This window comes from Mus caroli, chromosome 3 (genome assembly GCF_900094665.2).
Source record: "Mus caroli chromosome 3, CAROLI_EIJ_v1.1, whole genome shotgun sequence".
Classification (NCBI taxonomy): Eukaryota; Metazoa; Chordata; class Mammalia; order Rodentia; family Muridae; genus Mus; species Mus caroli.
Window position 1 is genome coordinate 102910291 of NC_034572.1, and position 13212 is coordinate 102923502.

Genomic DNA, 13212 nt, shown 5'->3' on the forward strand with positions numbered 1-13212 from the left:
AGAAAATATATACTCATTCCCACTTTATTTAACTTGTCTGTTTTGAAAGCTTAACTAGGAAAGATCACCACTTAGAAACTGTCACAACAGTCCGTCCAGCTATTACCCACAAAAGTAAAAAATAGACTCCATTTTTGTATTTTTAATGTACAAGTTACAAAATATAAAGCAGCTATGCAAAAATTCTCCCAGAGAACATTAATAAGTTACAGTACAGTCTCTACTGCCATTTTCCCACAAAGGATACACAACTTTCCACTACCACCAAACCCTGCTTGCAGAGCAGACTAAATTTAATTGGTATATTTTAAGAACTTTGAAATTAAAAACTGAACTGGACAAGAATTAAATGCAGATCTAAACAGATGAACAGCCATGCACTAAGTGAGCGGCGGTCTTACCTGTAGCGGACATGAAAGGAATGGTCTTCCCTCATGCTTATCAAATTTCCCTCCATCCAGTCATATTATAAGGTGAGAAAATGGGAAATTATTGTGTCCTGGGCCAGTCCAGTCCTTTAGAGTGCAGAGGGCTTTGCAGAGCACTGTCCGGTTAGTATAGTAATGAGCTGGTGTTAATACATCCTAAGCCCCTGCTTCTTCTTTATTAATAATGAAAGGAGGTCAATGTCAGACAGCTTAAAGGTTCAAATGTGTCCCAAATCCTGGCATCGCTGGCCCCTTCAGCAGCACTTCAGCAACATTTCTGTAAAAGGAATAGAAGAGGCTTTGCTGGAAGTCCTGTTAAGATTAACCTAAAGTAACTTGAGCTGTACACGATCACGCAGCTAGTGCCATCGACTACAGACAGGTCAGTCACTACAGACAGGACGGTCAACATGGAGGCACGATGTGACTTTAGGAGGTCTGGTTGAGAAGTTCACTTCACTGGTTGGGAGTGTAATCGTCTTATGTAATTATTACTATTATGGGAATCACGGGAAAAAGCAGTGTATCAGATTAATACCTTAAAATCAAATCATGATTCTTTAAGCTTTTAAAAACTGCTATTAGCAGATCAAGTGAGGATCCAACAACTGTCTGAAGAAGTCAACGAAACTCTGCAAATCTGCTCTTTCAAGGGCGACAGCACACTGGTAGTTACGTTATATTTGCATTAATTTACAAGTATATTCTACTTTAGTTCTTTAAAATAGTTGCATTAATATTAAATAGATACAAAAAGAATTTGGGAAATATGCATATATGAGAAAGAATGAGGCAACAAAATATTTACTTGACCCAATATAAGACAGCATGAATCCCCACTACCCTGAGACTTCTGGATACTCCCACTTTTCTGCTGCCTTCGCTTCCTGTCAGAGGACCTCGGTCGGATTGGACTCTGCTTATCATTCTCTTGCTTATCTTAACTTTTCCACAAGTTGTGCACAGCCCTAAGCAACACATTCCACTTTCTATGGTTCTGTTCAACATTTCCTTTCTGAGATTCACTTAAGTCACTGTTCCCCATAGCTCTAATTTGCATATTTTCATCTCCATATCACACTGCATTATATAGCAAGTGTATTATATAGTAAGTGTATTACATAGCAAGTGCATTATATAGCAATGCATTATATAGCAAGTGTATTATATAGTAAGTGTATTACATAGCTAGTGTATTATATAGCAAGTGTATTATATAGCAAGTGCATTATATAGCAAGTGTATTATATAGCAAGTGCATTATATAGCAAGTGTATTATATAGCAAGTGCATTATATAGCAAGTGTATTATATAGCAAGTGTATTTTTCAATCGGCTGTTGATGGGCATGTGGATTGTAAAAATCTCTATTTCTATTTTTTACTGTTATTAAATGAATCACCACAAAGATTATTAATAATATGATTATTAACTTGACAGCAGAGTAGATGTGGTTAGGGAGAAAAATAATTAAAAGAATACAAGAATAAAAATTCCTACAGAGCACTGGGGGCAAGAAGGAAGGAGAAGAGAGGCTCTGACGGATGTAACAGGAGCACCAGAAGGAAAGAGGAGTAGATACGATCTCGAGGAGCAAAGGTGGAGCAGCCTCTAGACTTAGAGGCACCAATCAGCTGATGGAAACAGCACAAGCCCCGACCAGCCGCAGAGATGCCCTGTGCGCAGATACTCCACAGGAACCAGCAAAAGAGGGAAACCATAAGAGAAATAAAGATGTAACTGTAGAGTCCCGGACCTTCAGCACTGTAAACAAGCCTTTTAACATCTTACTACCTTTGCAAAAGGTGAACGGACAGCTGTTGCTTGTTTTGAGTCCTACTGCAAGGTTGTCCCTTATTTTTAGCAGGCCCTTCATTTCTATCCATCTGGCCAGGTTTTTCTTCACGCTGCCATATATAACAAAACCCAATTCTACTTCCATATAATGTCTTGTGATCTGGCTAGAGCACAGCCAGACTGTAAATAATGAACAAGCCCTGCTCTGCAGGGAATGCGTTCCAGTGGCAGAGCAGTAAGGTGAGGGGGGCTCAGCCTGGGAGAATGAATGTTTCCTTGAGGAAATGAGGCTTTCACATAAACTACCAGCTTGGCATGTCAGGCACATACACTATTCTTCTTCCTCTTCCTTCTCCCCTCCCGCAAAGGAAGCAATAACTTAAAGATGAAAAGACTAAGTCACAGCTATCAGGCCAACAACTCTCTTCCTCCCCCTCCCCCAATCCCATTGTGTATCTTTCTCCCCTTTAAAAACCTGACTGAAGGGAATTAGTGTAGCTGCTCAGAACAATAGCTCTAAAGTGCGTCTAGATTACACAAGAAGCTGAAAGGGCAGCTAGACAGTTGTCTATTATTCACTGTGAGGTTCAGCCAGTCATGTATAAAATGAGGTGCAAGGAAAGGTATTTGGATCTGTCTAATGTAAATTAAGGTGTATTTAAAGATCTTGTTATCTATGAGATAATAATGAAATTCCAACTTTTACTAATAACTGAAAATGTTAAGCCGGGTGTGGTGGCACACGCCTTTAATCCCAGCACTCCGGAGGCAGAGGCAGGCGGATTTCTGAGTTCAAGGCCAGTCTGGTCTACAGAGTGAGTTCCAGGACAGCCAGGGCTATACAGAGAAACCCTGTCTCGATTAAAAAAAAAAATGTTAACTTCACACTGTAAAAATGTAAGCTGTTTCCATGTTTAACAAATTAGCAAACACATACAGATGAAGTTGTCAAATACCTTACTTGATGAAAAAATGCACATAAAACCACATCACCTGAGTGACTAGTGATCTGATTTGTGTGATTTTTGTTGTTGTTGTTGTAAATCTAGGATCTCATATAGCTCAGGTTAGCAAGAAACTCCCGATCCTCCTGCCTCCAACTCTAAAGTCCTGAGATTAACATATGCCCCCCACAAACAACTCCTAAGTCAATTGTTATTATGGTTTTAGAACTCTCATGTTTATCCCCCAGTTCACGCTACATTACTCTCTGCAACAACTGGGTAGCATGTCATTCTCTCTCCTCTTTCAACGCAGGTCCTCCCGTGCTACACAAGTGCTCTTAGAGCGGACTTGTCTTTTGTTTTTATGACATAGTTTCTTGTGAAGCCCTGGCTGTCCTGGAACTCACTCTGTAGTCCAGACTGGCCTTGAACTACAGAGATTTACCTGCCTCTGCCTCCTGAGTGTTGGGATTCAAGGCCATGACATCCTAAAACCACTCACTGAGCAGACAGGCAACTCTTGACTCCTGATTCACTCCTCTAAGCACAGCTGTCTATGTGTTTGCTATGTTCCTTGCGGCATAGTTTACGGCTCTTATTTAGCACTACATTTGTGTATATGCACACTGATATACTATAATACTAAAAGGAAACATCCATTATATATGAACACACACACATATAAAACAACACTAATTACATTCACAAGTTTTTACGCTGTTTGCTAGAATAAGAGATTTTAAGGATAGAAACTGCACAAGGAAAGAACAGTGAGAAGCTGTCATTTGCAAGAAATGGTAATGCCCGAAGCACCCCCCAACAATGCTCTGGAAAACAAGATCAGCAGTGGCAGTTTTTGTCTGCCCATAAAGAAACAAAGAGAATGCAGTATTTCCCCCATACTTCAGAAACAGGCAGAAGCACACAGAAAGAAGTGGCACGTACCTCTGTTTCACATGTAACTCTGATTAGAAACTCACACTGGGAAACTCCCCAGACACTGCTAGTGGACTTCAGCCACTGTCCAAGGTACACAGCCATTGTAGATTAGAGGTCCTGCCCAGGATTACCCCACTGACAAAAGTTCACAAACCACACCATGGGGGTGGGGAGCAGATGGGACACAGCTACATTTTCAACATCTATGAGTTTATCTAAACTATGTGTTCCTACTTCGATGTAAAGGACAGTAACTTTTGGTCTGCTTCTTTCATTCAAAGGCACACATAAATGCAACTGGAGAGATGGCCCAGTGGTCACCAGCACTTTTTGCTCTTACAGAGGTCTTGAGGTCCATTCCCAGGCTCCATTCCACTCTCAAGATTCACAACCATCCATAAATCCAGTTCCAAGGTATCTGATGCCCTCTTCTGACTTCTGCAGGCACCAGACATGCCTGCAGTGTACGTACATACATGCAAGCAAAACTCTTACGCATATAAAATAAATATTTTTTTAAAAAATCTATATATTGGCAACACTCATTAATTTACTTTTCTTACCTCCAAGTCAGGTGACCTAAACTCTGTAAGCTTTTACATCCTATTAATTGCCTCTAAGGTACATTATTCAAATTCTTTAAGTCCCTTTAGTTTTAACATTTCTATCAATATAAGCAGGAATATGTATAATAATCAACCACAAACTCAAAACAAGGTCCTGCTCTATTAGAATTCAGAGCACGGGCTCTAGTAACACATGAACATCATGGTAATTATGGAAGGGGTAAAGCGGAGTGCCAAAACAGCCGCTTCTGGAATAAACTCCCTCCTAGGTAAGCCGCTCATTTTGCGTCTAACGACGTGTCTGTAAACAGACATGAATTTAGTAATCTAACTCCACCCCACCTTGGTGCTGAGATCTGAACCTACAACCTCGGGCATGCTAAGCAAGTGTTCTACCACTGAGCTACATCCTAAGCTCCCTCTTCAAATTCTATCTCTGTTCTAACTCTATTTGAAAGATAAGTGGAAACAAGTTGCCAAGTACAAAAATTAATATCAGCAAAATTGAGAAAACAGTAAGTATTCTTACTTAAGGAAGTCGAGTGTGGACACACACACACACATACACACACACAGGCTAGAGCAACGGCTCAGCACTTCTGAGTCTGTATTACTCTTGCAGATGATCCAAGCCTGATTCCCAGCCTGCAGGTCAGGGGGCTTACAACCACTTGTCACACTGGCTCTAGAAGACCTGAGACCTGAGGCCTCTACGGCCCCTGCAGTCACACACACAGACATGTGCATATACACATGGTTAAAAATGAATCTCAAAAAAAAAAAAAAAAGAATCTCAAACTCTTGATATAAAAAACCCCACAAAACAAGAGTAGGGTGCTGATACTGGGGAACCTACGAAGCGTGTTTGCCTGGAAAGGCAAAGGGCATGGTATACAAAGCCTAAAGGTAGCATAGGTTTGAGTTTATGGTGGTCAATCAATAAAAAAGCTCAAGTCAACAAATGGCAAACCTGACATTAGAACACAGGTCTAACGTGAGAAACCACTACCCAAACAGAGCGGGTCAAACCTGAGAACAGCTGTGACCTGGACCACGTCATCAGAGGAAAATGAAGACAGAGCCCACGAGGTAAGCCAGGGGCCAAGGCTGACAGTGAACTGAGCTGACAGAACTTCCAAGACCAGCGAAAGAGGAATGGCGCCCACAGCAACTGGCAAACCGGATAACAACTACACCTCGGAAGAAAAACATGGACTGCCTTCGCGTGTTAAACTTGCATGTCACAAAGTGCATATTCACCAATGATAGCTAAAACATTAGCATCTCAAGCTAGACTACAGAAATATGAAAACCAGGTAAAGGTCTGCGTGGAAGAAAGGTCGGAGTGATAGATGCTCCTGGGTTTTATCTTTTACCATTGTGATTCCTTCCACCACGAGGTCCAGGGAGCAAACTCAACAGCCTGAATTTCCACACATCTTTAGAGCTAAAAACTGTTTAAGAACTTTCAATCTTCTTTCTTCTTTTTGAAATCTAAATTTAATAAAGGAATTCAATGGCAAAATTAAAAAGAAATTCCACCAGGAGTAAAAATAAATCAAGGTAATAATATGTAGAATTCCTCACTCTTCATTTAACATACTCTGTAAGCCAGTAACATAATCAAACTATAGACAGAGTACTGTGAGCTGGTGATTAACTAACTCAAGATACATTATCCATCGATATCTAAGTCCTAAGTGTAGTTTTACTATTAACTGGCATAAGTGCCAAGATATAGTACTTGACACAATCCAAGCAAATAAAAATAAATACGGTCATGCACTTCAGCACTGACCTGAGTCCTAGTTCTTTACAGATTATTCACATAGTACCAGCAGAAAGTCCAGAGACTTTTTAAAAAGACATCCTAAATTTTAATTAAACATAATGATATATATTCTGTACTTTCTAAAGGACTATTCATGACAAAACAAACATTAAAAAACAAAACAAAGCAAAAAAACAAAAACAAAGAAAACCCAAAACCACCCAAGAGATCACAAGAAAGGGTGCAATCCAAAAATACTAAAAGCAAAAAATAGGCCCAATTTCTTTTTTTTAATATTTATTTATTTTATGTATATGAGTACACTGTAGCTGTCTTCAGACACACCAGAAGAGAGCATTGGATCCCATTACAGATGGTTGTGAGCCGCCATGTGGTTGCTGGAATTTGAACTCAGGACCTCTGGAAGAGCAGTCAATGCTCTTAACCTCTGAGCCATCTCTGCAGACCCCTAAGCCCAATTTCTAAAAAGAAAAAAAACAACAACAACAACCCATATTTATGTTGTTACCTTTTCCTATTTGTAGTCTTTTAGTTAGTAAAAATGTGTTTGAATTTTACCTTTTTAGAGACCACACAAATTAGACAAACATTATATAAGAGTTCAAAGAAATACGTATAAAATAGTCCTATGACTACTATTATTAGAGGAAAAAAGGAACAAATATTAGTCAACAATGGTGTGACAGTTTGAATATGCCTGGCCCAGGGAGTGGCACTATTAGGAGGTGTGGCCTTGGTGAAGGATGTGTGTCATTGTGGGCGTGGGCTTTAAGGCCCTCCCTGGAAGCCAGTCTTCTGTTTGCCTTCAGAGCAAGATGTAGAACTCAGCTCCTCCCGTACCATGCCTGCCTGGATGCTGCCATGCTCCCTGCCTTGAGGATACTGGACTGAATCTCTGAACCTGTAAGCCAGCCCCAATTAAATGTTGTCCTCATAAGAGTTGCCTTGGCTGGTGCCTGTTCACAGCAGTAACACTGTAACTAAGACAAATGGGAAATATACAACTCTAAGAAAAAGTAGATACCAAACCACTTGAAAACCACAGCCATTCTTTATCACAGCAATTCTCTCACCTCTGACTTCCCTTTTCAGTTTCAATTACCCACAGTCAATGGTAGTCCAAGACTATTACATGCTCAATTCCAGAAAGCCAATGTACCTTTAAGACTTTACTTATGAACCATTCTGAGAAGCAGGATGAAATGCCCTGATTCTACCAAGACTGTGAATCATTCTGTGTCCAGTGTATCCATGCTGTATACGTTACCTGCCCTGTTAGTCATTTACCAGTAACTACCCTGATCTGCAGATGTCACAAGTCCTCCTTCAAGTCATCTTTATTTTAGTTAATAATGGCTTCAAACCATGAGAGTACAGATGACGACAATTTCATTACATTATATTGCCACAGTTGCTTTAATTATTGCATGTATTCACCCTTATGTGCATTGGTGTTTTGCCTGCATGTATGTCTATGAGAGAGTGTCAGATCTTGGAGTTATAGACAGTTGTGAGCTGCCATGTGGATGCTGGGATTTGAACCCTGTTCTCTCAGTGCCGTTAACCGCTGAGACATCTCTCCAGCCCCTAATTGCTTTATTTTATTATTAGTTATTGTTAACTTCTTACTTTGTCTAATTTATAAGTTAATTATCATAGGTATGTTTATATAGGAAAAGACTGCTTAGGAGCTACTCAAGGTCTCAAGGCTGGAGGTCTTCAAAGTGTCTCCCCGAGGATAACAGGCTACTATACCAATGATCCTCAACCATCAACTTGAATCAGTCAATACTTGTGCATGACAATTTACAAGCTGAACAGTGAAACCCAAAAAAGAACTGGCCCTTCCTCGGTAAACAGCACTAGATCAGTTCCCTTAAAAAGGCAGTACCAACTTCAAACATTTTAAAGCAAAAATGAATCTTAATTGCAAAACTTTATATCCAACCAAAGAAGGGCTCTAGAAAGTGAGTACAGAATTCCTTATAGGAAAAAAAAACATATAAAACACAATCTTATATATAAAACATATTACTAAGCACCTTCTATGGAAGGAAATGCTTCTACTCAGTTTAATTTTATGAGGTTATAGCAGAACTCTAATTAAAAAGGACAAAAAAACCCCAAACCCTCTGTGGAAATAAGGAAATGTGTACTGCAGGCGCTCCTATGGTAGAACTTATTGGGCAAGCAGAGTAAGGCGTTCTATTTAAGGGAAGCAACTGAAGCAAAGAGGTGGGGTGTGTAGACACTCCTGGGAAGCACACTGGTCAGAAGTGGAAGAGAACATGACCAAACTGTGAGGCTTGCACTGTCTGGCTGAAGCACCTATTAGGCTCTGTGTGTGTGTGTGTGTGTTTTCCAATGGGAAACTTGTAGGGTTGTTATTATTTTTTCCAACAAAGAAATAGCAAAATTACATGCTAGGACAAGAAACAGGCAGCATCACACAGGGCCAGATGAGGAGACAAGGTGAAAAATACTGCAAAAACTCAAAACTGACTAAGGAGCCTCTCTGCCCACTCAGGACATCAGTGCATATTCTGTGCATCACAGATGTCCAACCATCTAGGTCTGAGAATGAGGCTGGGGTGTAGCTCAGCAGAGCAGGAAGCACGTGAGGGCAAGAACTGGGGTTCAACCATCAGGACAACCATCAGGATAAAAGGGAATTCTGTAATCGTGCAAAAGCAAGAGTTTATAACACATTTCTAACAGTGGAGAAGACTATATTGATATTCTTGCAGATTCAAGTAAACTTTGCTCTATGTCTTTGGAAAGGTTAAAAGCTATGGGAAGTGTTATTTGCTTTAGAACACACACTCAAAGCGAGACCATCGTTACAAGGGTAGATAGATCCCTCCACACTTCCCAACAAACCACCGACTGTATTGTGGTTTTAAGGAGAACTATGTGCCACAAGTGGGATTCAGAGACACGTGGCCATTTAAGTGCGGTAGCTGGTGCTCTGAGACTAGGGAGTAGACCCAATCCCACCAGTAGCCTATTAATTACACAGTTTTAAAAACAAATGCCCGCAGGTGTGGGGTATGTTTGTTTGTTTGTTTGTAGGTAAGTCTTGGAGTATTTTATGGGTAAGAAAGGTGAAGGCTGAGGATGTGGTTTGGTTTCGCTAGCATACACCTGCCCTGGATTTGACCCTAAGCATGTATCGTGCACACCTGTAATCACAGCCCTGGGAGCTCCGATGGAGAAAGAGAATTAAAGCGTGCAAGGCCAAATTCAGCTATCTGAGACCCTGTTTCAAAACTACACTGAATGAATGGAGGAAGGAAGGAAGGAGAAAGTCAGCCAGCCATTTCATACCAGGTGGAATTTGTGCACATCTGTAATCCCAACTACTGGGCTGAGACAGGAGGATTCCAAGTTCCAGGCCAGCCCTAAACATTTAGCAACACTAGGTCTCAAATAAATGAATGAATGAATGAATGAATAAATGAATGAATGGATGAATGAATGATCTGGAATTACCTCAGTGACAGAACTCTTGCTTAGTGTTCACATGGTTTAGAGTTTAAACCCAAGTACAGAGGAGGTGAGGTGTGGGGAGTCACACTATATACAGTCCATTACTTTTGTAACTAGCCTACTATTAAATGGTTTACATCAAAACATACTTGTAATAGTGTATGTCTGACCTACTGAAAATTCAGCTAAACTATTTTTCCGTGGGACATGCTTCCACAATACCCCACAGTCTCTGAATTCATAACCAGTCCAATCCTCGAATTATAAGTTAGAAATAGTTTGCAAGAGGGGCCTATGAATGCTTAGAATCGGCCCGGCATCCCTGAACTCCCCCTCTGCCCTGAAGTCAAAGGACAGGGACCTTCGCTTTTGTACTTCGGCGGAACGAATCTCTCTGCTCTTAGCATGTCGAAACCCCAGGCAAAAGTGTTCTTTACCAGAAGCAATCACGATGGTTACTAACAAGCCGGAAAATCTTCAGTTTAGCCTTCCAAAGAGGCAGTCTGAAAATTCTGCTTCGTTGGTGACAAAAACTTACAACACAAACCACACAGCAGTCCAATCAACACAAGGCACCGAGAGGAGAGTCAAGAACTTACCTGTTCTAAGTCTACCGGGCGTTTAAATTATGCATTAAGGCAAATAAACATTGCCATCATTACTCGTTTCAACAGAGTTCAAATGATACTTGTTAAAGCCACCCAACTGTTTACCATTAAAATACAAGGAAATTACGTTTTCCACTTTTCAGCTGAAGATAAGTTTACAGCTTTCGTGCTAAGATCTCAAACATGTTACGCTTGCTATAAAACTGGTTACAACGATCTATCAGTTTCGCTTGCCAGTAAGTCTGGGATCCGAAAAGTTCAGGAGTTTAAATGTGATTTGACAAAAGTGTCTGGTGTGGAGACCCGGGGCGGGCGACGTGCCTGGGATTCGAATCCACTGGGATTCGGCTTTGTATCCACCGTCTGTTACGCTCCGAAAACGCGTGAAGTCGCTGCATCCCAGCAAGTATTTTCAAGGTCTGCAGAAGCCCGATCCCCAGTCTCCTCTCACTTAGGGGACAACAGCCTAAATGGTGCGGGTGCGAAGCCCCCCACGGAGCTCCGGGGTCCCAGCGTCACCCGAGCCCGTCGAGCCTCGGTGGTCCGGAGACCCCCGCCCCACGCCCCCACACGCCCCTCTGGGTCACCCCCTCAGGCTCCGCTCACCTCCCTCCGGCCGGCGGCTCTTGAGAACAAGGAACCGCTGCAGGGATGAGCGCCTCCGGCCGCAGACTAGGAACCGCGGCGCTCCCCCAAGTCGGGTCCCCGCGACGACGCCGAGCCCAGCAGGGGCACCGCGGGAGGCTGGCGAGCGCCCCGGGCGCCCGCCCCCGGCAGGTCACGTGGGCCAGAGCTTCGGCCTCCCCCTGGCCTCTCAGAGGGTCTCACCGCCAGCAAGGCTCCCTCAGCGCCTGTGCTCCTCTGCGCCTGCGCCTAGCTCCAGGCTCGCCCATTCAAACTGACAACGCCCCGCGTTTTTTGGACCGGCCAATGGCACCTGTGGGGCGGGGCTAGGCGGGTGGAGGGCGGGGCTAGACGAGCCCGGGCTCCCTCCTTCTAAAGATCTGTATGTGAGGTTTGCTTCTCGGGCTGTAGCGCTTGGTTCTCCTCTGCTGCGGATAGATCCTCCGCCAACTAGAAGCTTATTGTCCTCGAATTTCTCCTTCAGATGGCGAAAAGTGGGACAATAAACATCAGAGTTCAAGCTGGGTCTAGTTCAGACTTTGAACCCAGGAGCCCCAGTCCAGTGCCTCTTTCCCTGCAGGCTCAGTCCCGCCCTGGGAAAGTCTTCCAAGAGGCAGATGTGAGAAAGAAAGAGGCCTGTGTGAAAGGAACAGAGGGTCCCGTGTGAAAGTCTGAACAAGGAGCCTCAGTTCTTGAGGCTGTGTCACACACAGTTCTGGCGTTTCCAGATGTTGGGAAAGCAAACGTCTTCTAACTGCAGGATCCCTGGTTCCCAGGAAAAGCAGAGATGGCGAATTTAATCAGCTCCGGCGGCTTGCATTCCCATTCTATTCATGCCTTCAGGTCAAGTTCACCAAAAAATAGATCTTAGCTTGTTCATCAAATGTTCAAACTAGAGTCTCTGCTGTGAAGCTGATGACGTTGGTTACATTACATTATGTATAGCCACTGCTTATTTCTCCACTGGGATGAAATTTTAATGTTTTACAGGGTTGGGCACCTGTTAGAGAAATTCTAGTTTCAGCATCTCTCTGGTGATGGCTGTGAGCACTACATGTGTGTCATGGAAAACTGTATAGAGATAGTGTTAGCACCAGCCAGACCTGGGTTTGAGTTTCAGCTCGGGCCTCTTCCTACTGACTGACTTTGAACCAGTTAGGCGTCTGTCCTCTGTAGCCTTAGCTTCCTCAGCTGTAAAACACAGATAATGAGGCCTCCTCTAATAAGGTCCGTCATGATGCTTCAGGAGGTAAAGTTTATGAAATGGTTAACACAGCTGCTGACACATCGAAGCTGTTCAATAAGTGGTTCTCTTATTATTATCAGCGAGCACCCTTAATACCAAGTTCTTATAAAAAGCTGAATTAGCTGGTTGTACTATTTCAGAGGTAGATATTATAATTCTTCCATACTCATAAATTCTTTGTGGGAATTGGCATAGTAAACCACAATAAAAAGTATTTTAAGTTCAGCATAGCCAAAGCAAATCGTTTCTTTCCTGTGCCCCCTTCTCTCATAGATTGGACTTTTTATCTCTGCTCTCAGCAATGTCTATCTTCCTAATCAGTTGAACTGTTTTGTAAATCATCTTTCCAAACTCATGCATCCATGAGATTGTGCCATTCTTCTACTTGAAGACATTTAATGGTCAAAAAACAAAACAAAACAAAAACAAACAAACAGACAAAAAATAACAAGAGTCGGGTATTGTCTCACATACCTTTAATGCCAGATCTTGGGAGGCACAAGCAAGTGGGTCTCTGTGTGTTTGAGGCCATCTTGATCTATGCAGTGAGTTCCAGGACAACCAAGGATACATAGTGAGACCCTATCTTTTAAAAAAAAGAATATATATTTATATAAACCTACTTTTTATTTTTATTTATTTATTTATTTATTTTTGGTTTTTTGAGACAGGGTTTCTCTGTATAGCCCTGGCTGTCCTGGAACTCACTTTGTAGACCAGGCTGGCCTCGAACTCAGAGATCCGCCTGCCTCTGCCTCCCGAGTTGCTGGGATTAAAGG

General features: G+C 42.3%; 1 protein-coding gene across 3 annotated transcripts in view; it reads right to left on the bottom strand.

The window, feature by feature from the left end:
- Positions 1–11428, bottom strand: part of Gpsm2 (G protein signaling modulator 2) — a 41473-nt gene extending 30045 nt beyond the window's left edge. Inside the window, exons 1-2 of one of the 3 annotated variants that reach the window (XM_021157386.1) lie at positions 11170–11428; positions 402–705 (exon numbers count right to left, since the gene is read on the bottom strand). In XM_021157386.1, the coding sequence (XP_021013045.1) occupies positions 402–457 (56 nt within the window). In that variant the 5' untranslated portion in view covers positions 458–705; positions 11170–11428. Of the gene's footprint in view, positions 1–401; positions 706–4114; positions 4138–11169 lie in introns of those variants that run through there. The other 2 variants (XM_021157387.1, XM_021157390.2) reach the window with 2 other exon arrangements.
- Between the last annotated feature and the right edge of the window lie 1784 nt (positions 11429–13212).